The sequence below is a fragment of the Hippoglossus hippoglossus genome, chromosome 2 (genome assembly GCF_009819705.1).
Source record: "Hippoglossus hippoglossus isolate fHipHip1 chromosome 2, fHipHip1.pri, whole genome shotgun sequence".
NCBI lineage: Eukaryota > Metazoa > Chordata > Actinopteri > Pleuronectiformes > Pleuronectidae > Hippoglossus > Hippoglossus hippoglossus.
Window position 1 is genome coordinate 6860359 of NC_047152.1, and position 23599 is coordinate 6883957.

At 40.9% G+C, this 23599-nt stretch overlaps 2 protein-coding genes across 5 annotated transcripts; one reads left to right on the top strand and one right to left on the bottom strand.

Annotated features, from left to right (window-relative positions):
- Window positions 1-3027: 3027 nt before the first annotated feature.
- LOC117775638 (B- and T-lymphocyte attenuator-like) lies at window positions 3028-16067 on the bottom strand. Of its 4 annotated transcripts, none has more exons than XM_034608995.1 (6): window positions 15605-16067; window positions 14034-14360; window positions 4385-4417; window positions 4174-4299; window positions 4047-4081; window positions 3028-3953 (listed from the first exon to the last, which is right to left on the bottom strand). In XM_034608995.1, the coding sequence occupies exons 1-6, from the start codon at window positions 15738-15740 to the stop codon at window positions 3645-3647; spliced, it is 966 nt and encodes a 321-aa protein (XP_034464886.1). In that variant the 5' UTR covers window positions 15741-16067; the 3' UTR covers window positions 3028-3644. The 4 variants fall into 4 exon arrangements, with proteins under 4 accessions (XP_034464886.1, XP_034464874.1, XP_034464866.1 ...); XM_034608983.1 differs by having other exon boundaries at window positions 4174-4304; window positions 4381-4417; XM_034608975.1 differs by lacking the exons at window positions 14034-14360; window positions 15605-16067 and adding exons at window positions 4874-5200; window positions 6437-6995 and having other exon boundaries at window positions 4174-4304; window positions 4381-4417.
- Window positions 16068-16940: 873 nt separating this feature from the next.
- LOC117775729 (splicing factor U2AF 35 kDa subunit-like) lies at window positions 16941-23120 on the top strand. The gene is given in 9 exon segments (XM_034609117.1): window positions 16941-16999; window positions 17946-17967; window positions 17969-18034; window positions 19025-19091; window positions 21318-21367; window positions 21794-21892; window positions 22101-22234; window positions 22657-22749; window positions 22833-23120. Coding segments are annotated over 9 exon segments (684 nt in total). The 5' UTR covers window positions 16941-16955; the 3' UTR covers window positions 22942-23120.
- The last annotated feature ends 479 nt before the right edge of the window (window positions 23121-23599 follow it).

The window sequence follows — 23599 nt, forward strand, 5'->3', positions numbered from 1 at the left end:
GAGGTTTAAAGTAATCACAGTATTTTCAACATCTCTTTCCAAGTGTTAGAATGAGAACTGTGACCTCATTCTTTTTATTTATTTCTTAGAAACTGATAAATTTTCTTCTTCTTTCCCCTCAAATGTCTTTAATCGTGTTTTGGAAAAGAGGTCTTCAGTCTGACGTGGACAATTCTGAAGTTCCTCCAAACGCCTCTCGTGTACATTTTTGTTTGCTTTGTTTGCACAGACCTCACAAAGGCAGGAAAAGGGCCCGTCGTTGCTCTGCTTTGGCATCTGACTGATTTATTTTGATTCTCATCTTCTTAAAGCAAAAAATTTCCCCATTAATAATAAAACAGAAGCTTATCTGAAGGAAACTCGGTGCCAACATTGAATTAACGAACAATAAAATCAGTCATGTTTATCGAGTCACCCCACAAGGAATTTATTTATTCACCTTTTTAAGATTTTTAAAGGTTTCACTCTGAAAAACAGTTGAATCACCAAGATACGGTATCACCTGACCTGTTGAAAGTTCAGGATGCTGACCTGTTTTTTCAACACTAGATGGCAACCTTGTGTGATTAGCTTTTAAGTGAGTTTTTCCACTTGTCCAATTCGGCCTTAGTTCCAATATTTGTTCAATATTACAAAATACCAATGTGTTATTAACTGTCGCCCCCCTGCTCGAAAATAAAGGTTTTTGAGCTTCCTTGATAATAGCTCTAAAGGGGCAATGTGTCTCTACCTGCATGTCTCACATTGTGGTTGGTGGGCGATGCGTGCAGGTCTGGTTTGTGTTTTGAACATGTGTGTTTGTGTGGCTGTGTGTGCCAGATTGTGCAAGCATTGCAGCTTTTAGCACTTTTACAACCACAGAGGTATCACATCCCACAGGCCACACTGCTTCACAGACTTCACTCAGCCACTTACACATGTTGTAGGTCGCTTGTAGTCTTTTACACAGTCCTCGATCAAAGATATATAAATAAATCACAGAGGTCAATGTGTTTTTTTTTTGCAGCAGAATCAAAGTAAAGGGCTCAAGTATCATCATCATCATCATCGTCGTTCCTGCCTGACTCCTGCATCACAAACGTCATTAATTAAAACATACGTTCCAATATCTTTTAAAACAAGACATGTAATGATTTCTATGTAGCTGACGGAGTTGTTTTTTTGAGGTGGTTCCTGGTTTTAAAGGTGCCGAGGGTTTCGGTCTCAACTGAAAGGTGTCGTTTCCTGGATTCAAGGTGGAAGGGGGATGATCTTGTGACGTCTTCCTTTCCACCTGTGTCTCTGCTCCAAACTCCTCTAGGTAAAAGGTAACGTCATTTTTACCACCTCATCAATGTTTTTGTCATATTAAGCATGTGTGTGTTGTATATTTGTTGATACCCGTCAACTTGCCGTGTAAACATTAAAGATGATATTTTAAATCAATAATTGCTACATTAATAGATTTTGTTGTTGCCATTTGCTTATTAAATTATATAAAGTTGGGACAATTTTTTGCGAAACACAATTTCTTTAACAGCTGGGTGATGTCTGAGCTCGAGTCTGATTATATTTTCTAATTTTACATCTTCAACTGTAAAGTAACCTCCATCCCTTCCCCTCATCGGTTTGTACATGTGTTTACGTGACATGTGGTTTTATTTCTGCTTCCTGTACGTCAGTCGACCGGCTGTCTGGTCCCGAACGCACCAAACACCGTGTCCAGAGAAGAAAAGCTGCAGCTCATCATCCACAGAGAAGAACAGAGGTGCAAACACACACACACACACACAAGCAATCACCTTTAAAAGAGGTGTTGGTACCTGATGTGTGCACGTAAATTACCTTCCTGAAGAAGAAAGGAAACTATGAACCAGTAAACGTGTTGCATGAAAACACACACACACACACACACACACACACACACACACACACACACACACTCACACTCACACTCACACACACTCACACTCACACTCACACACACACACACACACACATCAAACAAATCAAACAATAGCACTTTCTCGTGTGATCAATTTCACACTTTGATTTACAAGAATCCAAGGGCAAGAAAGTGTCAGATTCACCATCATTCATGACAGTGACCAGGCCTTTATGAAGAAGTTTAAAGGAACACAATACAAAGTACAATCATGCCAAAGCCTATTGACTTATTTGACATATCAGAAAGAATGTGACATATCAGCGCTAAGCTCCAGTCTTTGATAAATTCATAATGTGTGTTGCGGTTCATTTTGATCGTCAAGTAACTGTCAGGATCATCACCTGCAAACGGAAAATGATAAAATATAATAACAGATCACAGAAGAAGTTGCATAGGTTTTTTACACTGTGGTCGCTTTGTGCTGTAAAAACAAAAAAAGGTGCAGTTGTATTTTAGCTGGACTTTTAAAAAGGGAGGAAGGAAATGCTGTTTTACTGTTTATGCACACACACACACACACACACACACACCTACACACCTTTTTCAACCTTGATAGATGTGAAACTTTACGGGGACTTTTGAGTAAAACTTCCTGCTTCCTTTGAACAGTTTCAAAGAAAACTTCACATCAAACAGTCGTGGAAACACATTATGTTATATGATTGCACAAAAACTTTTTTATTATTATTATTACTCTTATTTTGAAGGTACAGACAAAGCTCATGTTTACATTCATACAGTCGACTTGATACAGGATGAAAACTCATGGAAGCATAACTGTTATCAGGTGTGGTGTCACTCCGAAGAGTCATTTCAAGGCGTGAAGGTGAAGTCACAGTTTTTAAACAAACATCGCAAAGCAGGATCGCAAACAAAACCACACTAGTTGTAGACAGTTCGCAAACAGTGTGTAACAATCCATTTAGTTTGGCAGAACACGCTTTAGCTCTACAGACTCTTCTCATCGTGTCTGTGACATTCAGCTTTCGGCCACCGGCTCCGATTGAAGACTTTTAGAAAATGTAGTTTATTTTTTATGAAATGTAAATATCTCAGAAAAGTGGCCATTGTAGGTTCTGGGCAAAAGTAAGAGTGAATTTACTTCATATGGAGGTTTGAGTCACAGGTTCGGTTCTTACTCGACCAGTTGCCGTGTGTCTTCTCCGTTCTCTTTCCTGTCAATAAAGGGAAAAATGCAACAAAAGGGAATAATAATAATTCCCACTCTAAAATGTATAATTTCTTTTCTCCACAATCGTTAAGTGACCCCCCAGTGAATCACTGATGTAGAACATCACTAATCATCAAACTTACATCTGTAAAATGCTCCCTGGGAATTTCCACAACCTCTATTTTCAAGTTCTTCTAACTTTGAGCAATACTGAGATGTGAGATGCGGTCGGCAGGAAGAGAAACAACCAGGTGCACTCGTTGACATTTCCCTCAGTTTTGCTCTTGTGTCGTTCACATTAGTACATGATGAACAAACAATGTTCCCAGAATAACTCTGACAAACTTCATCTTGAGCAGAGAGAAGACCTGTGCACGTGTAGAGGAGGATACACAACATCCTGGACATGGAACAACATCCTTGTGTCCTTGCTGTACGAGGGGCCGTTGTAGCTCCTCTGCCATTTACCAGTTTGAAACGTTCTGCTAACTTCTGCCAAATTCACTGGACTGACATTACACCACATCACCTGTGGTTGTTGCGTGTTTACGCCACTCGAATAGCTGCGTATTCCGAACAGTCGTCCGACCTCCGGGGCCGAGCGGCGGCCCCTGGTGGCAGCTGATGGTTGAGTGCCGCGTACACGACGCCGCTCCCGTCCTCCACCGCGTTCCTCTTTCTCTTGCTGCCTCCCTTCACCTTGCTGTAAACCTGATCTCTTGGTGACGTCAACTCGTCGGGTCGCGGGTCTTTCGGTGCAGATAAACGAGATGGCGGGGCAGAGGGGCTCGCTCTCGGCCCGGGCGGGGGGCCGCCACGTGTGAGGGGCCTCTCGACCATGTGGATTGTCGCGTACTGCACACATCCAAGAGAGAATATCACATTGCATAGTAGGAAGGATTTAAAATGGGATGAGGTGGATTTAAGTTTGAAATGTACTCGTCTTACCTGACATTCACTTTGTGTCCCTTTCTTTGATTTCCCTGCAAGAGTTTGACAAATTGATTATTGTTTTCCGACTCATTGATTTGTATTGCATGGTGCCATTATTGATTTTCTTTTAAAAACAGTTCACCTTTGCACCATCGCATTGATACGACAGTTATAACGATCGCTACGGTGACGAATCCCACGATCCCAGCAGCAGAGGACATGTACATCCACATAGGTTTTAGGGCCTCTGGGTTAGAAGTTTTGGGAACTGTAAGGAATAGGAAGGAATTCGTATCGACTACAGTGTTTCAGTGTTTGAACCGTTTCATGATTCAGATAAAGTGAAGGCTTACTTGTGTTATTCTTCCTTGTATGTTCACCACCACCTACAAAACAACACAGCGCTATTGTTTTTATTATTATATGAATTTAATATCAGATATATTTTACATTCTGGGTCCAAACACAGTGCTGCTCTTGTACTTTTATTATACAATAGCGGTTATTAGAAAAATAAGCTTCACAATATGTATAACTGTCTATGTATGTGTATATATTTATTTATTTCAATATCTCCATATAAAAAATGCACAAAAACACGATACTCAAGTACTTTTCTCTCCAAATAGCATGTCCATCTGCAGTGAAAGATCTATATTATGTACCTTGATTTAATTTTATGTGGCTGTATCAAGTGAATTTCCCCGGCGTGGGATCAATAAAGTTTATCTTATCTTATTGTATTCTTATCTTTTTGTGTCGCATTGTGTCCTAACTTATCTTTCCTTCTTTTTATCTTATCTTATCTTAATGTGAGCACAGGTTTCTTAAGTCACACTCACCATGGACAGAGACGTTGATGGCATGACCCACATCATTTGCCACTCGACACCGATACAGACCTGAGTCGTTGCTGAGTATTTTTTGGAAAATCAAAAACGATGCCCCCTCTGAATGGTTAAACTCTTTCCACTCTGTTCTAATGTGACTGCTACGTCCGACACTGATATGTTTATAAGTTTCATTCAGCAGCTTGAACCAGGTCACTGTTGGTACTGATTTATTGCAGAAATCTACTGTGCAGTTAATGACAAGTTCTTGTCCAAGTGAGGTCTCGTAGGCCGTGTTGCGGCGTACTTTGATCATTGGGGTACAGCCCGAGTCTTCACCTGCAGAAGAAAAATGACAATACGAGCAGATTACAAATATATAAAATGATAGATTCTTATAGAACACGTTTTATAACGAAGGGTCAATGACAGTTGCTATGTTTGTTATATCCCTTGACAATGACATTTGAATTTGTGAAGAAAATTAGCTGAGGTTGAAGGAACTGAAAGTGAAGTCCACGTTTCATGAGGAACTTTAAAACCACATAGATCACTTTTACCCATAGACTGTGAGTTATCCACATCATAGCAATTTTATTTTATTTTATTTTATGCAGGTCTATTGTGTCAATGTCCTATATGAATAAACATATGTAAAGATAAGTAGCAGAAGGTTCTCTACCTGTGAGGACTCAGCGGATCAAATGTGTAGATGCATGTTTTTTAACATGATTATTACTGACATTTTTATTATAAATCAAATGATATAATTAGAAATATCACTTGCCCACAGTGAGTCATCATCAAATAATACACATCCTGCCCACAGACCACGATAAGAACCTTTATGCCCATAGACATATACATGAATTAAACTAAATTAATTCACATAGTCATTAGTGTTTTTAAAAGATGAAAATCATGCAGGTAGTTCTTATTGCAAGAGGACGAATTAAAACTCAAAACTATTACCTCCCTTGTAATCAACACTTTGAACATGAGTTCCATTTGAAAATAACATTATGTGTCTTGCTTTTGGAAATTTGTTCTTTTCTTAAAGTTGGAGAGAAAATCTCTAATTGTTTCCATCAAGCGCCCACACATGAAAAACAACCTCCTGTTGAGACCGAAAATGAAGTTTTTTATGCAACTGAAACTGTTTTTTTTGGATTTTTACATTTCTCAGTTCAACATACGTTCATTTTAGATTTCCCCTATTTAAAACAAAAAGTTGTGCCTTTGACGCTTGAGGCAGAATCACGCTCCAAATGTTATCGTGAACAAATCTACTCTGATTACTGATATCAGCTAGGACTTTTACTCGAGAGAGATGGAGTTTGACAAATAGATAAAAACTTAGTTTTTCCAAAATCTGAATCCAGTGTGGACTTGAACGCGGCACTTCTAAATTCACGACCCTCAGAGAAATCTGGCCTCCGACCCTTTTGGAAAGGCTTCGGATTACAAAGCTCTCCAGACAGAATAAAACAAGCTGACTGTTTATATTCGAGAAGGAAGGAAAAGCAGCGCCACAGAAATCCTGAGACAGCACGACACACACAAAAAATCACTTACTGTCAGCGTTTAAGGTGAGAACCAGCGCTGCCCAGAGGGACACATGCAGGACGGTGATCCAGGGGTGAGGCCTCATGATGGGAACTCTGGTGAAGCCTCCTGTCAGCTTCCAAATGAGCTCCTCCAAGTGCATCATAATAGAGAACTACATGCTATAACTGCAAATGCTGCTTCCTCTTTCTCTCTTGCGTCTTGCCCCTTGAAATGAGGGGCGGTGAAAGCACTGGAGGTGAGTCAAGGTCAGTGGGTGGTCTTGGTTCTGCAAATGATGCAGGTCCAACACGGTTCCCACGGATTCAGGCGCACTCTCCCTTTCACTCCCTTTCTCATTTCTGACTATTGTTTCAGTCCTCGCACCTTTACGTCTTCATCATTGTTGGAAGCGTTTTCAAGCTGACTCCCCCCCCTCTCCCTTCCTCTTACCTCCGTCATGTGCATCTGCAAATGTGCCCGGCCCTGTGCACGGCTGTGTGGTTACAGCAGAGGATGTACAGTGCACTGAGGAGGAGAGGGGGGATACTGTGGCCTCTTGAGCTTTGATACCTACTCTGTTGATGTTTGTGTGTGAGTGAGTGTATTTGTGTGTGAGTGTGTGAGTGAGTGTATTTGTGTGTGTGTGGTTACTGCCTGTGGACTGCTTATCAACCAATGCATCTTTCAGGTTTCAAAGACCACTCCACCAATTTGTCCCATTAACCCATATGATTTGTTACTATTGTGTTTAACTTCTGAAAAAAGGTTTGTGAATCTAAAATTGAATTCTAATGAGGTCAGGGTTGAATAGATGAAAACACATGTGACAAAAGGTCAGGGCATCTGAACCTCTGCTGCTTTCACTATTTTCTTGAACTAAAGAAATAAATACAGACACGGTGAAGCACTGACATCTGGGTAAACACTTGAATAACAGCACTGCATTCAAAATTGTTGAAAAATAAAAGCACATCAGCATCCGTCCACTGCAGTGTCCAACCTAAAACATTCATCCCAACTCCTTATGTGCAATATTTATTAATTGTACTAGGTGTGAAATATCTATTTATTCTATTAGTGTTGCATAATACTCCCTTCATATGCAATATTGTTTTATTCTGTAACATTTTATATTCTATTATTTCTATTATCTTAATCATTTATCATTTATCATTTATCATTATACATTTTGATGTGGAAAGCTAAATAATAAATGGATATCATTTGATACAACTTTGTTATATACGGTCTATATAGGAAATATTTTTACATATTTTTCCTGAACAACAGCGCACACGTGTGGCGCTCAGGGGAAGTGCAATCCGAAAGCGCATGCCAAACTCTGTTTACGTCATGACGTACATCACTACGTCCGCGACGAGCCGAAAATGGCGGAGTACCTGGCGTCCATTTTCGGCACAGAGAAAGACAAGTAAGTTTTATTGAGCATTTCACGCAACAGTCTCCTTCGCGGTGAGTTTACCGTGACGTGTGTCAGCAGCGGCTCCTTCCGGTTCACTCACAGGCTCCGGTTGTTACCGCAGCGCCGCTGAAACGCCTCACACAAGCTAACATTAGCAACAGGAAGCTAACGCCGAGCTAACGCTTTGAATGAAACTCATGAACACACCTTAGCTCACCTGCAGCCACTGGGTGCTGCTGGTTTCCAGACAGATGTTTAACAACACAAACTCCTCACTGTGTTTTTGGCGAACACGTGAATACGAGGAGCATACGAGCTTTTTAGAAACACAGGGAGCGAGAGGCTTGGTTAATACATGATGTTGTTAGCATAGCTGCTGCTGCTGCTTCTCTCAGGCAGCTGGAAGCTTCCTGCTCGTTTCAGAGGGTGAAACTTTCCCCAAGTTACTAAACCAGCCACGTGTGTGTGGTCCTTGTGCTCCTGTAACAACAGTGCGGTGGATAGTTTGAAGTGTGGGTGTGTGGTGGGCTCACATGCTGCCCTGTTGCCCCTGAACCCTGAGCTACAGAGGTTTAAAGGCTCAGTGTGTCACATTGAAGGGATCTGTAGGCAGAAATGTATTATCAAATAATACAAGGGATGTTTTCACTACTGCGTTTCATCTAAATTGTAAGAATTGTGGTTTTATTTACCCTGGAATGAGCCCTTTATGTTTAAACACTTCATATTTACATCAGGAGCGGGTCCTCTCTACGGAGGCAGCCATTTTTGTTTTTTACAGTAGCCCAGACTGGACAAACTAAACACCCTTTGAGTTTTTATGACAGCTGAGGGCTACTGGTTCTCCTTCATGTTTGGAAGGGGAGGGGGGGATGAGAGGTGTTCAGCTGCGACATGCAATTTAACCACCACTCACACTGAGCCTTTAAAAGATGATGCTATTCTCTCTTTTTCCAGGGTCAACTGTTCCTTCTATTTTAAAATCGGGGCTTGCAGACATGAAGACCGCTGCTCGAGATTGCACAACAAACCGACCTTCAGCCAGGTGAGGATCCCACCGAGGTTTCCCCCCTAAAACAAAGGCTTCATTCTGCAAGATTGACATCTCACTGCTAATCAAAACAGCACTCGGAGCGTATACATCCGCCAAGTCCCAAATTTCACACACCCATAGATATCAGTCCCCTTAATGTGCCTGATTCATTTCATCTACATCCATGAGTTACTCCCTGAGAAATTGGTGTTAAAAGCACCGTATCTCACAATCTTCAACAAAGTGAAAAAAACTACTGCTGGATCCCCACCGACATGTCACTGGTGCTTCCCTGACCCACACATCATCCTCCCACTAGGTTTTGAGGTAAAAGTCACTTTAAGATGCATACAAATCTGATCTGTTTGAAAATGTGCACGGTTAATATATGTTGCTTTCAATCCCATGCTTTTCATTTGTGAACTTCTTTGATAAAACATTTTGTTCATCTACGGGGAAATTATACTTATTAGACAGTCTTTGTACGTGGGTTCAGGGGCTTTGCTGAATATATTCTGGAAAAAGAAGAATCTTATTTGTACAAGTGAAATGCTGTTTCCCTCTGATCCCTGGTGTAAACTACTAAGTAGACAGAACATATTAGTTCACAATAAAGTGCGAAATTATTGGATGCACGGTATAAAGGATGTGAGTAGTGCAAACTGGAATAGTGCTAAAGTGGTTTGAAAAGTGCAAAACAGATGTGGTATGATAGCACAGTAAAAAGAAAAGTTTATTATACTTCCTGCAACCCCAGGCCTGTTCACAGGCTAGTATAACTTTGGCTTCAGGAGGATTTCATGGTATGACGAGCTTGACCTACACACCTTACCTGACGTGTAATCACCATTGTTTTCTTTTCTTCAGATTCTTGGCAATGAAGGATCTTGTGCCTGCATGACTGTCAGAATGTAAACACGCTAAACTAGAAGTTGGTGTAAACAGAAATGGCACAAAACCATCACGCAATCTGGTTTGACCACTGTTTCCTTTTTTTCCTCTGCAGACCATCTTGATTCAGAACATCTACCGAAATCCCCAGAACAGTGCCCAGACCGCAGATGCTTCACGCTGTAAGTTGAAAATAAATTGCCAGTATCTTTAAAGTAGAGTTCACGTCTAGTTGAGTGATGATGGAGACCCAGTTGGGACGTCATAATCTCCCTACTGTTCAAATCATTCATCTGTTATCACGTACTACCGATAGACCCTTTTCACAGCAGCCAGTTTGACATGAAATTGTAGGTAAACACAGGTGTTACTTATCACATCCATTAAGGTTTTGTACCTAAATACAACAGAACCTTCTTTAATGTGATTAGTGACACCTCTGTTTACCTACTATTCCAGGTCAAAATGGCTGCCATGAAAAAGGTGTATTATAATAAGCACCAACTCCTCCTTCTTCCTCCGCTGTGTAGATGACGTGTGTCAGAGTGTCAGAGTCACAAGCGCTACTCAAACCTAAGGAGCAGCACCCACAGATTATGGAATTATGCTTCTGGAGTGTCTGTGTTTGGTGTGTACATAGAGTCGAGTGCAGTAGAGCTGAAGTAGAACTTTTTGTTTTGCTTATATTCTGTAGTTTTTTTCATTTTATCTTTCACGTAAAGTTTTCTGTAACTATCTGAGTCTGACCCGAACTTGACCGGCATCATTTTTGTCTGTCCTTTTCCAGAAGCAGTAAATGTAAGCTGCACTGAGTTTATGTTACATGTTACTGACACGCGTGGTTACTGCTTGTTTTCCCCGATTACAGACGTGTGTAGTGTAAAAGAAAAAAAATCATCCCAGACAACTGATCTGAATCCTCATGTGTTAGATTTTTCTTGTTTTTCATTTCCATAATAAAACCTTTGGTCAACTGTTGCTGTGGAAAACACTCAAACAAGCATGTTTGGCCAGTAGGTGGCGATAAAGTCTATATCAACAATCTCTCAAATACCAGAGAAAAATATTGCGAGGATGCTCAGTGGGCTTATTATCCTGTCAGACAGTATGTAGCCACTATTGATGTTTCTGGCGCATAGTGATAACACAAAGCAACAGTGGGCATAAGATTAGATAATCCTTTATCAGTCCCTCAACGGGGAAATATACTACATGCAAAGTAACGTGTGACGCCATTGTTTCCCAAATGCTGTGTTTTACATGCAAACAATGACGTGTGTAGGAAAATCTTAGTTTTAGCGACTTAAAATACAGTTTCCGTGTGGACAAGAGGCTCAATTTAACAAAAATATCCACATGAGTGTGGACAGGGGCTGAGAGGGGTCAGCTGTAGGTTTGCTTCGGTGAAGTAGGTCAAGTTACCTTAAGTGAGAAAAAGAGAGACATGCATCCAGTAATATGCAGAATTACCTCTTTGATAAATGTTACCTGTAAACATGGCTCAGAGTGTAACTACAATAGCACGAAGCATCATGCTATGTTGTTACAGTTTTGTCGTTTCCTGGATTCAAGGTGGAAGGGGGATGATCTTGTGACGACTTCCTTTCCACCTGTATCTCTGCTCCAAACTCCTGCAGGTAAAAGGTGATGTCATTTTTACCACCTCATCAATGTTTTTGTCATATTAAGCATGTGTGTGATGTGTAAATCCAAGATGAGCATGTTTTTCAATATTAAAATGCTAAATCTAGTGTCATATTCCATAAAGAAAAAATGGCTAAACTAGCTTATTTTATTATTGTTGCTTGTTTGTTGATACCTGTCAATTTGCACTGTAAACATTAAAGGTGATATTTTAAATCAATAATTGCTACATTAATAGATTTTGTTGTTTCCATTTGCTTATTAAATCATGTAGAGTTGAGACTATTTTTTGTAAAACACAATTTATTTAACAACTGGGTGATGTCTGAGCTCGAGTTTGATTATCAACTGGAAAGTAACCTCCATCACTTCCCCGCATCGGTTTGTACATGTGGTTACGTGACGTGTGGTTTTATTTCTGCTTCCTGTTCGTCAGTCGGCCGGCTGTCTGGTCCCGAACGCACCAAACACCGTGTCCAGAGAAGAAAAGCTTCAGCTTATTGTTTTGGAAATTTATCATGAGATTTGAAATAATGAGTTTCTTAGACCGGAGTTTTCTTTGAGTTTTAATTATTAGCTCTGCAGAGGGTTACACAGCCAGCAACATGGCTCAGAGTGCAACCACGAGTAGTTAAAAAGGAAGGTTTTTATACAATGTGATGAACAGAAAGCAGACAGGAAATTTCTACTTTTGAGGTTGCATCCGCTCAGTGCACAGAAAACAGTCAAAACAGTAGTAAGACATTTACACTGTGCTCATCAAACTGAAGATGCTTTGGGCTGTAAAATCAAAAAAAGGTGCAGTTGTATTTTAGCTGGACTTTTAAAAAGGGAGGAAGGAAATGCTGTTTTACAGTTTATACACACACACACACACACCTTTTTCAACCTTGATAGATGTGAAACTTTACGGGGACCTTTTGAGTAAAACGTTCTGCTTCCTTTGAACAGTTTCAAAGAAAACTTCACATCAAACAGTCCTGGACACTCATTATGTTATATGATTGCACAAAAACATCACATTATTATTATTATTACATTCTCTTATTTTGAAGGTACAGACAAAGCTCATGTTTACATTCATACAGTCGACTTGATACAGGATGAAAACTCATGGAAGCATAACTGTTATCAGGTGTGGTGTCACTCCGAAGAGTCATTTCAAGGCGTGAAGTCACAGTTTTTTAACAAACATCGCAAAGCAGGATCGCAAACAAAACCACACTAGTTGTAGACAGTTTGCAAAAAGTCTGTAACAATCCATTTAGTTTGGCAGAACACGCTTTAGTTCTACAGACTCTGAGGACTGAGGACTTCTCATCGTGTCTGTGACATTCAGCTCTCGGCCACCGACTCCGATTGAAGATGTTAAAAATACACTCTAGCACACATCAGGACTGACATTACCCTACATCACCTGTGGTTGTTGCGTGTTTACGCCACACGAATAGCTGCATATTCCGAACAGTCCTCCGACCTCCGGGGCCGAACGGCGGCCCCTGGTGGCAGCTGATGGTTGAGTGCCGCGTACACGACGCCGCTCCCGTCCTCCGCCGCGTTCCTCTTTCTCTTGCTGTCTTCCTTCACCTTGCTCCACTTTGGTGATGTTGGGTCGCGGGTCTTTCAGTGCAGATAAACGAGATGGCGGGGCAGAGGGGCTCGCTCTCGGCCCGGGCGGGGGGGCCGCCACGTGTGAGGGGCCTCTCGACCATGGGGATGGTAGCGCACTGCACACATCCAAGAGAGAATATCACATTGCATAGTTGGAAGGACTTAAAATAGGATGAGGTGGATTTAAGTTTGAAATGTACTCGTCTTACCTGACATTCACTTTGTGTCCCTTTCTTTGATTTCCCTGCAAGAGTTTGACAAATTGATTATTGTTTCCGACTCATTGATTTGTATTGCATGGTGCCATTATTGTATTTTTTTTTTAAACAGCTCACCTTTGCACCATCGCATTGATACGACAGTTATAACGATCGCTACGGTGACGAATCCCACGATCCTAGCAGCAGAGGACATGTACATCCACATAGGTTCTAGGGCCTCTGGATTACAAGTTTTGGGAACTGTAAGGAATAGGAAGGAATTCGTATCAACTACAGTGTTTCAGTGTTTGAACCGTTTCATGATTCAGATAAAGTGAAGCCGTACCCGTGTTATTCTTCCTTGTATGTTCACCACCACCTACAAAACAACACAGCGCTATTGTTTTAACTATTATATGAATTTAATATCAGATATATTTTTACATTCTGGGTCCAAACACAGTGCTGCTCTTGTACTTTTATTATACAATAGCGGTTATTAGAAAAATAATTTTCACAATATGTATAACTGTATATATTTATTTATTTCAATAACTCCATATACAAAATGCACAAACACGATACTCAAGTACTTTTCTCTCCAAATAACATGTCCATCTGCAGTGAAAGATCTATATTATGTACCTTGATTTAATTTTATGTGGCTGTATCAAGTGAATTTCCCCGGCGTGGGATCAATAAAGTTTATCTTATCTTATTGTATTCTTATCTTTTTGTGTCGCATTGTGTCCTAACTTATCTTTCCTTCTTTTTATCTTATCTTATCTTAATGTGAGCACAGGTTTCTTAAGTCACACTCACCATGGACAGAGACGTTGATGGCGTGACTCACATCATTTCCCACTCGGCACTGATACAGACCTGAGTCGTTGCTGAGTATTTTTTGGAAAATCAAAAACGATGCCCCCTCTGAATGGTTAAACTCTTTCCACTCTGTTCTAATGTGACTGCTACTTCCGACACTGATATGTTTATAAGTTTCATTCAGCAGCTGGAACCAGGTCACTGTTGGTACTGATTTATTGCAGAAATCTACTGTGCAGTTAATGACAAGTTCTTGTCCAAGTGAGGTCTCGTAGGCCGTGTTGCGGTGTACTTTGATCATTGGGGTACAGCCCGAGTCTTCACCTGCAGAAGAAAAATGACAATACGAGCAGATTACAAATATATAAAATGATAGATTCTTATAGAACACGTTTTATAACGAAGGGTCAATGACCGTTGCTATGTTTGTTATATCCCTTGACAATGACATTTGAATTTGTGAAGAAAATTAGCTGAGGTTGAAGGAACTGAAAGTGAAGTCCACGTTTCATGAGGAACTTTAAAACCACATAGATCACTTTTACCCATAGACTGTGAGTTATCCACATCATAGCAATTTTATTTTATTTTATTTTATGCAGGTCTATTGTGTCAATGTCCTATATGAATAAACATATGTAAAGATAAGTAGCAGAAGGTTCTCTACCTGTGAGGACTCAGCGGATCAAATGTGTAGATGCATGTTTTTTAACATGATTATTACTGACATTTTTATTATAAATCAAATGATATAATTAGAAATATCACTTGCCCACAGTGAGTCATCATCAAATAATACACATCCTGCCCACAGACCACGATAAGAACCTTTATGCCCATAGACTGTGTATAAATACATGAATTAAACTAAATTAATTCACATAGTCATTAGTGTTTTTAAAAGATGAAAATCATGCAGGTAGTTCTTATTGCAAGAGGACGAATTAAAACTCAAAACTATTACCTCCCTTGTAATCAACACTTTGAACATGAGTTCCATTTGAAAATAACATTATGTGTCTTGCTTTTGGAAATTTGTTCTTTTCTTAAAGTTGGAGAGAAAATCTCTAATTGTTTCCATCAAGCGCCCACACGTGAAAAACAACCTCCTGTTGAGACCGAAAATGAAGTTTTTTATGCAACTGAAACTGTTTTTTTTTGGATTTTTACATTTCTCAGTTCAACATACGTTCATTTTAGATTTCCCCTATTTAAAACAAAAAGTTGTGCCTTTGACGCTTGAGGCAGAATCACGCTCCAAATGTTATCGTGAACAAATCTACTCTGATTACTGATATCAGCTAGGACTTTTACTCGAGAGAGATGGAGTTTGACAAATAGATAAAAACTTAGTTTTTCCAAAATCTGAATCCAGTGTGGACTTGAACGCGGCACTTCTAAATTCACGACCCTCAGAGAAATCTGGCCTCCGACCCTTTTGGAAAGGCTTCGGATTACAAAGCTCTCCAGACAGAATAAAACAAGCTGACTGTTTATATTCGAGAAGGAAGGAAAAGCAGCGCCACAGAAATCCTGAGACAGCACGACACACACAAAAAATCACTTACTGTCAGCGTTTAAGGTGAGAACCAGCGCTGCCCAGAGGGACACATGCAGGACGGTGATCCAGGGGTGAGGCCTCATGATGGGAACTCTGGTGAAGCCTCCTGTCAGCTTCCAAATGAGCTCCTCCAAGTGCATCATAATAGAGAACTACATGCTATAACTGCAAATGCTGCTTCCTCTTTCTCTCTTGCGTCTTGCCCCTTGAAATGAGGGGCGGTGAAAGCACTGGAGGTGAGTCAAGGTCAGTGGGTGGTCTTGGTTCTGCAAATGATGCAGGTCCAACACGGTTCCCACGGATTCAGGCGCACTCTCCCTTTCACTCCCTTTCTCATTTCTGACTATTGTTTCAGTCCTCGCACCTTTACGTCTTCATCATTGTTGGAAGCGTTTTCAAGCTGACTCCCCCCCCTCTCCCTTCCTCTTACCTCCGTCATGTGCATCTGCAAATGTGCCCGGCCCTGTGCACGGCTGTGTGGTTACAGCAGAGGATGTAGAGTGCACTGAGGAGGAGAGGGGGGATACTGTGGCCTCTTGAGCTTTGATACCTACTCTGTTGATGTTTGTGTGTGAGTGAGTGTATTGTGTGTGAGTGTGTGAGTGAGTGTATTTGTGTGTGTGGTTACTGCCTGTGGACTGCTTATCAACCAATGAATCTTTCAGGTTTCAAAGACCACTCCACCAATTTGTCCCATTAACCCATATGATTTGTTACTATTGTGTTTAACTTCTGAAAAAAGGTTTGTGAATCTAAAATTGAATTCTAATGAGGTCAGGGTTGAATAGATGAAAACACATGTGACAAAAGGTCAGGGCATCTGAACCTCTGCTGCTTTCACTATTGTCTTGAACTAAAGAAATAAATACAGACACGGTGAAGCACTGACATCTGGGTAAACACTTGAATAACAGCACTGCATTCAAAATTGTTGAAAAATAAAAGCACATCAGCATCCGTCCACTGCAGTGTCCAACCTAAAACATTCATCCCAACTCCTTATGTGCAATATTTATTAATTGTACTAGGTGTGAAATATCTATTTATTCTATTAGTGTTGCATAATACTCCCTTCATATGCAATATTGTTTTATTCTGTAACATTTTATATTCTATTATTTCTATTATCTTAATCATTTATCATTTATCATTATACATTTTGATGTGGAAAGCTAAATAATAAATGGATATCATTTGATACAACTTTGTTATATACGGTCTATATAGGAAATATTTTTACATATTTTTCCTGAACAACAGCGCACACGTGTGGCGCTCAGGGGAAGTGCAATCCGAAAGCGCATGCGAAGCTCTGTTTACGTCATGACGTACATCACTACGTCCGCGACGAGCCGAAAATGGCGGAGTACCTGGCGTCCATTTTCGGCACAGAGAAAGACAAGTAAGTTTTATTGAGCATTTCACGCAACAGTCTCCTTCGCGGTGAGTTTACCGTGACGTGTGTCAGCAGCGGCTCCTTCCGGTTCACTCACAGGCTCCGGTTGTTACCGCAGCGCCGCTGAAACGCCTCACACAAGCTAACATTAGCAACAGGAAGCTAACGCCGAGCTAACGCTTTGAATGAAACTCATGAACACACCTTAGCTCACCTGCAGCCACTGGGTGCTGCTGGTTTCCAGACAGATGTTTAACAACACAAACTCCTCACTGTGTTTTTGGCGAACACGTGAATACGAGGAGCATACGAGCTTTTTAGAAACACAGGGAGCGAGAGGCTTGGTTAATACATGATGTTGTTAGCATAGCTGCTGCTGCTGCTTCTCTCAGGCAGCTGGAAGCTTCCTGCTCGTTTCAGAGGGTGAAACTTTCCCCAAGTTACTAAACCAGCCACGTGTGTGTGGTCCTTGTGCTCCTGTAACAACAGTGCGGTGGATAGTTTGAAGTGTGGGTGTGTGGTGGGCTCACATGCTGCCCTGTTGCCCCTGAACCCTGAGCTACAGAGGTTTAAAGGCTCAGTGTGTCACATTGAAGGGATCTGTAGGCAGAAATGTATTATCAAATAATACAAGGGATGTTTTCACTACTGCGTTTCATCTAAATTGTAAGAATTGTGGTTTTATTTACCCTGGAATGAGCCCTTATGTTTAAACACTTCATATTTACATCAGGAGCGGGTCCTCTCTACGGAGGCAGCCATTTTTGTTTTTTACAGTAGCCCAGACTGGACAAACTAAACACCCTTTGAGTTTTTATGACAGCTGAGGGCTACTGGTTCTCCTTCATGTTTGGAAGGGGAGGGGGGGATGAGAGGTGTTCAGCTGCGACATGCAATTTAACCACCACTCACACTGAGCCTTTAAAGATGATGCTATTCTCTCTTTTTCCAGGGTCAACTGTTCCTTCTATTTTAAAAATCGGGGCTTGCAGACATGGAGACCGCTGCTCGAGATTGCACAACAAACCGACCTTCAGCCAGGTGAGGATCCACCGAGGTTTCCCCCTAAAACAAAGGCTTCATTCTGCAAGATTGACATCTCACTGCTAATCAAAACAGCACTCGGAGCGTATACATCCGCCAAGTCCCAAATTTCACACACCCATAGATATCAGTCCCTTAATGTGCCTGATTCATTTCATCTACATCCATGAGTTACTCCCTGAGAAATTGGTGTTAAAAGCACCGTATCTCACAATCTTCAACAAAGTGAAAAAAACTACTGCTGGATCCCCACCGACATGTCACTGGTGCTTCCCTGACCCACACATCATCCTCCCACTAGGTTTTGAGGTAAAAGTCACTTTAAGATGCATACAAATCTGATCTGTTTGAAAATGTGCACGGTTAATATATGTTGCTTTCAATCCCATGCTTTCATTTGTGAACTTCTTTGATAAAACATTTTGTTCATCTACGGGGAAATTATACTTATTAGACAGTCTTTGTACGTGGGTTCAGGGGCTTTGCTGAATATATTCTGGAAAAAGAAGAATCTTATTTGTACAAGTGAAATGCTGTTTCCCTCTGATCCCTGGTGTAAACTACTAAGTAGACAGAACATATTAGTTCACAATAAAGTGCGAAATTATTGGATGCACGGTATAAAGGATGTGAGTAGTGCAAACTGGAATAGTGCTAAAGTGGTTTGAAAAGTGCAAAGCAGATGTGGTATGATAGCACAGTAAAAAGAAAAGTTTATTATACTTGCTGCAACCCCAGGCCTGTTCACAGGCTAGTATAACTTTGGCTTCAGGAGGATTTCATGGTATGACGAGCTTGACCTACACACCTTACCTGACGTGTAATCACCATTGTTTTCTTTTCTTCAGATTCTTGGCAATGAAGGATCTTGTGCCTGCATGACTGTCAGAATGTAAACACGCTAAACTAGAAGTTGGTGTAAACAGAAATGGCACAAAACCATCACGCAATCTGGTTTGACCACTGTTTCCTTTTTTTCCTCTGCAGACCATCTTGATTCAGAACATCTACCGAAATCCCCAGAACAGTGCCCAGACCGCAGATGCTTCACGCTGTAAGTTGAAAATAAATTGCCAGTATCTTTAAAGTAGAGTTCACGTCTAGTTGAGTGATGATGGAGACCCAGTTGGGACGTCATAATCTCCCTACTGTTCAAATCATTCATCTGTTATCACGTACTACCGATAGACCCTTTTCACAGCAGCCAGTTTGACATGAAATTGTAGGTAAACACAGGTGTTACTTATCACATCCATTAAGGTTTTGTACCTAAATACAACAGAACCTTCTTTAATGTGATTAGTGACACCTCTGTTTACCTACTATTCCAGGTCAAAATGGCTGCCATGAAAAAGGTGTATTATAATAAGCACCAACTCCTCCTTCTTCCTCCGCTGTGTAGATGACGTGTGTCAGAGTGTCAGAGTCACAAGCGCTACTCAAACCTAAAGAGCAGCACCCACAGATTATGGAATTATGCTTCTCGAGTGTCTGTGTTTGGTGTGTACATAGAGTCCAGTGTAGTAGAACTTTTTGTTTTGCTTATATTCTTTAGTTTTTTTCATTTTATCTTTCACGTAAAGTTTTCTGTAACTATCTGAGTCTGACCCGAACTTGACCGGCATCGTTTTTGTCTGTCCTTTTCCAGAAGCAGTAAATGTAAGCTGCACTGAGTTTATGTTACATGTTACTGACACGCGTGGTTACTGCTTGTTTTCCCTGATTACAGACGTGTGTAGTGTAAAAGAAAAAAAATCATCCCAGACAACTGATCTGAATCCTCATGTGTTAGATTTTTCTTGTTTTTCATTTCCATAATAAAACCTTTGGTCAACTGTTGCTGTGGAGATTCTCAGGTATCCTGTGAATGCAGCTTTATCCATCACATAAGTAGCTGGAGCGCGGTGCCGTTTCCTGACAGCAAAATATCTAATCACATATTTTTTCCTCCCCAGCTCTATATTTGGTTGGATTCCATATCACAGAAGTTTACGTTTTGTATTTCAGACCATTTCCCTCTTGAACATTTACCTTCATAACCTTCAAAACTCAAGTCTGCTGGTGGTTTGCACTGTAAGTTCTCCCTTCATCCGCAGGACCCTCCAGCACTGACCACTTGATGCACTGTGTCACACCTCCCCACATAAATCTGGTTTAGTGTAGGAATATGTCCTCTCGAGACGTCTAATGCGTCACCTGATTTCCTGCAGTTAGAATAGCTGGCCTCATGCTGTTTTGCATGTTTTCCTGTCAAATGCACCCGAGGCTCTGCGGTGCAGTAGAGTGCACAGGACAGCTTTGGTTTCAGAGCCTATGGTACAGATGTGATAGACTATGTCAGCTATAATTAACTCACTGTTCCTGTGTTGCTTCCTTTGCACTCAGCAGTTTCATATTGACTACATACTATTTGTGTGATATAACAGTCGTGTGGTATTACATCATGGCCCCTCTGTACATGGTTACACATTTAAAACATTGGCAGATGTCATTTAAAAGTAAAACTCCCAACCAGGAGAAAACTAAGGCCTTGTCTTCACTGCTGCCGTAATTGTTTTTGAACAAATATTTTCCCCTTGGTTTTACAAAATATCTCTGTCCATACAATATCACAAAAACGCTCAAACAAGCATGTTTGGCCAGTAGGTGGCGATAAAGTCTATACCAACAATCTCTCAAATACCAGAGAAAATCATTGCAACGATGCTCAGTGGGCTTATTATCCTGTCGGACAGTATGTAGCCACTATTGTTTCTGGCGCATAGTGATAACACAAAGCAACAGTGGGCATAAGATTAGATAATCCTTTATCAGTCCCTCAACAGGGAAATATACTACATGCAAAGTAACGTGTGACGCCATTGTTTCCCAAACGCTGTGTTTTACATGCAAACAATGACGTGTGTGTAGGAAAATCATAGTTTTAGCGACTTAAAATAAAGTTTCCGTGTGGACAAGAGGCTCAATTTAACAAAATATCCACATGAGTGTGGACAGGGGCTGAGAGGGGTCAGCTGTAGGTTTGCTTCGGTGAAGTAGGTCAAGTTACCATAAGAGAGAGAGAGAAAGACATGCATCCAGTAATATGCAGAATTACCTCTTTGACCGTTGTTATGAATGTTTCCAGGTAACATTTATCAGAGTGTAACTACAATAGCACGAAGCATCATGCTTTGTTGTTACAGTTAGTTTTGCCCGTTAACACATCATGAAGTACATTTAAACATTTTCTCCAAACACTTGTAGCTTTGCCTTGACTGTCGCTTGTTGACGTTCGCAGGTGCCGTCAGTGACGTGGAAATGCAGGAGCACTATGACGAGTTCTTTGAGGTGAGTGACCTTTGTGCTTGTTGTCTCCATTCCACATGTTGCAGGACACAACCTCGCCGCTGTGTTATCTGCCTCTTGTGACACTTTGCTGCTGATAGGTGCAACATGACTTGCCAAAATGTGGCCAGTTTTTTGCTGATGCAGGAATCCTTTATTTGGTCCGAAGCAAATATTTACACAGCCAGGGTGGAAGTACTTTACCTCATGGAAAATTTCAGATACAATTAATGAACAAATAGATTCTCATTGTGGTAATATTTGAAAATAAATGTAATTTTAATCCACAGGGTTTACCCACCAGTAAATTGGTTTTAGTGGTCGACTGGATTAACAGATTTTCTTGTTAGCGGCTTTTAATTTTAATAAATGCTAAAAAGAAACTGTTGGACAGTTTGATTATTTATCTCTTTTTTTTTTTCAAAACAGGAGGTGTTCACAGAGATGGAGGAGAAGTACGGAGAGGTGGAGGAGATGAACGTGTGCGATAACTTGGGCGACCACCTCGTCGGCAACGTCTACGTTAAGGTTGGTGATGGATCTGAATTTATTAACAAGAGGAGGAACTAATATGTCGATTTAAAAAGGTAATATGACTGTAGTTAAATGAAGTGAAATCCTGCATTTTTAAAATACTTCCAACTTAGAACTGTTTAATTTGTGCTCCAGATACAATACCATAAAGTTAATTAACTCTCCCTAGTTATTGCCTAAGTACAGTATCCTCTGCGTGTAGTTCCGTCGTGAGGAGGATGCAGAGAAAGCAGTCATGGACCTGAACAACCGCTGGTTCAATGCTCAACCCATCCACGCAGAGCTCTCCCCGGTCACGGACTTCAGGGAAGCTTGCTGCCGCCAGTATGAAATGGGGTGAGTGACGCAAGGAAAAGTGGAGGAGCTTTTCTTCACAGCAGGTGATTTAATACAATATTTCTATATCAGGTTTATCCAAGAAGCAAATTTATATTAAAGAGCTTGTGTGATGCCGCAGGGTAAAGTCAGAAAAACCAAGATAAAGCTCCACTGTTTATCCTGTAACTAAAGCTGGATTACAAACCAGTTCAATCAGTGAGTTGGCCTGAGGCTCCAGAATACCATGAATTCTGAAAGCTACAGGTTTACTCTGCTTAAATGCACAGGGCTCATTTCATATGAATATACACCACCTGAAGCACAGTATCCACTGACATGAAAGGGGCATGAAGTGTTCAGCTTGTTTATGTTCTTGTTTCACGGTGTCACCGGATTCAAGGCTAACATGTTTTAACTCTTGATGGACTGCCTTCCTACAGAGAGTGCACCCGAGGCGGTTTCTGCAACTTCATGCACCTTAAACCAATATCACGGGAACTTCGAAGGGAATTGTATGGCCGCCGGAGGAAAAGGTATGGGAATCCAGAAGGTGAACGTTGTTCTATTTGAGGAAAGGTGTTAATTTGGAAGTTAATCCTTTCTTTTCTCCCTGCAGGCACCGCTCTGGCTCGCGCTCCCGGGAACAACGCTCCCGCTCCAGGGATCGACGGCGGGATCGTGAAAGGCGAAGGTCGAGGGATCGGGAGCGCTCTGGAAGGTTCTAAAGGAAGCCAAGACTGTCCCAATGTTCCCACAGCACATCCTTCCCTCTCCACCCCAGCCGTGATGACAAAGTTATTTTCTTTTTGGTGAATTGTATGACGGTTTTTTTTGTTTCTTTTATTCCCTTTTTTAAAGACGAGCTTGTGTCGCTTTCTAAATAAAACATATTTGTAACTCAGAAGAACATTACATTATTTCTCATGTAGGGATTTATGGGAAGCGTAAAGCAAAACATGCTTTACTTCATCATTTTATTTTCCATGAATGCACACGTTGAAACCAGTGGTGAAAGATTAATTACATCAAGTAACAGGTAATTTGATAAAACAAATTTTAACTTATGACAAACGATTTCGGATAAAACTATCTCCACCAACAGCCATGTTAAAGTTTCCTGGTTGTGGCTTAAAAACGTTCTGTCGTTATCCGGCTGACAAACAAACAGACGAAAACAACTAAAGTGTTACGGGTACATTTCTTTACAGGGTCCAAACAAGGACACGCTGACTTGACATTGTACCGGACTAATTTCCAGCGAATCAAATTGATCTATGACAGGGAACGTTATCAATTATTCTTATCGGTGTTCCAAAATTCATAGATCACCTTCAGTGAGCATGGCAGCTGTCTTAACACAGGTGATGTCTTCTCTCTAAATTT

What these genes read in the sequence shown, in the direction of transcription:
- LOC117775638 (XM_034608983.1), bottom strand. Translation starts at nt 15,740, where the DNA reads ATGATGCACTTGGAGGAGCTCATTTGGAAGCTGACAGGAGGCTTCACC. An exon ending in AGGAAGAATAACACAAGTAA is followed by an intron (nt 4,305 to 4,380) that starts GCCTTCACTTTA and finishes CTTCCTATTCCT; the next exon opens with TACAGTTCCCAAAACTTCTA. An exon ending in ATCAATGCGATGGTGCAAAG is followed by an intron (nt 4,082 to 4,173) that starts GTGAACTGTTTT and finishes AAACTCTTGCAG; the next exon opens with GGAAATCAAAGAAAGGGACA.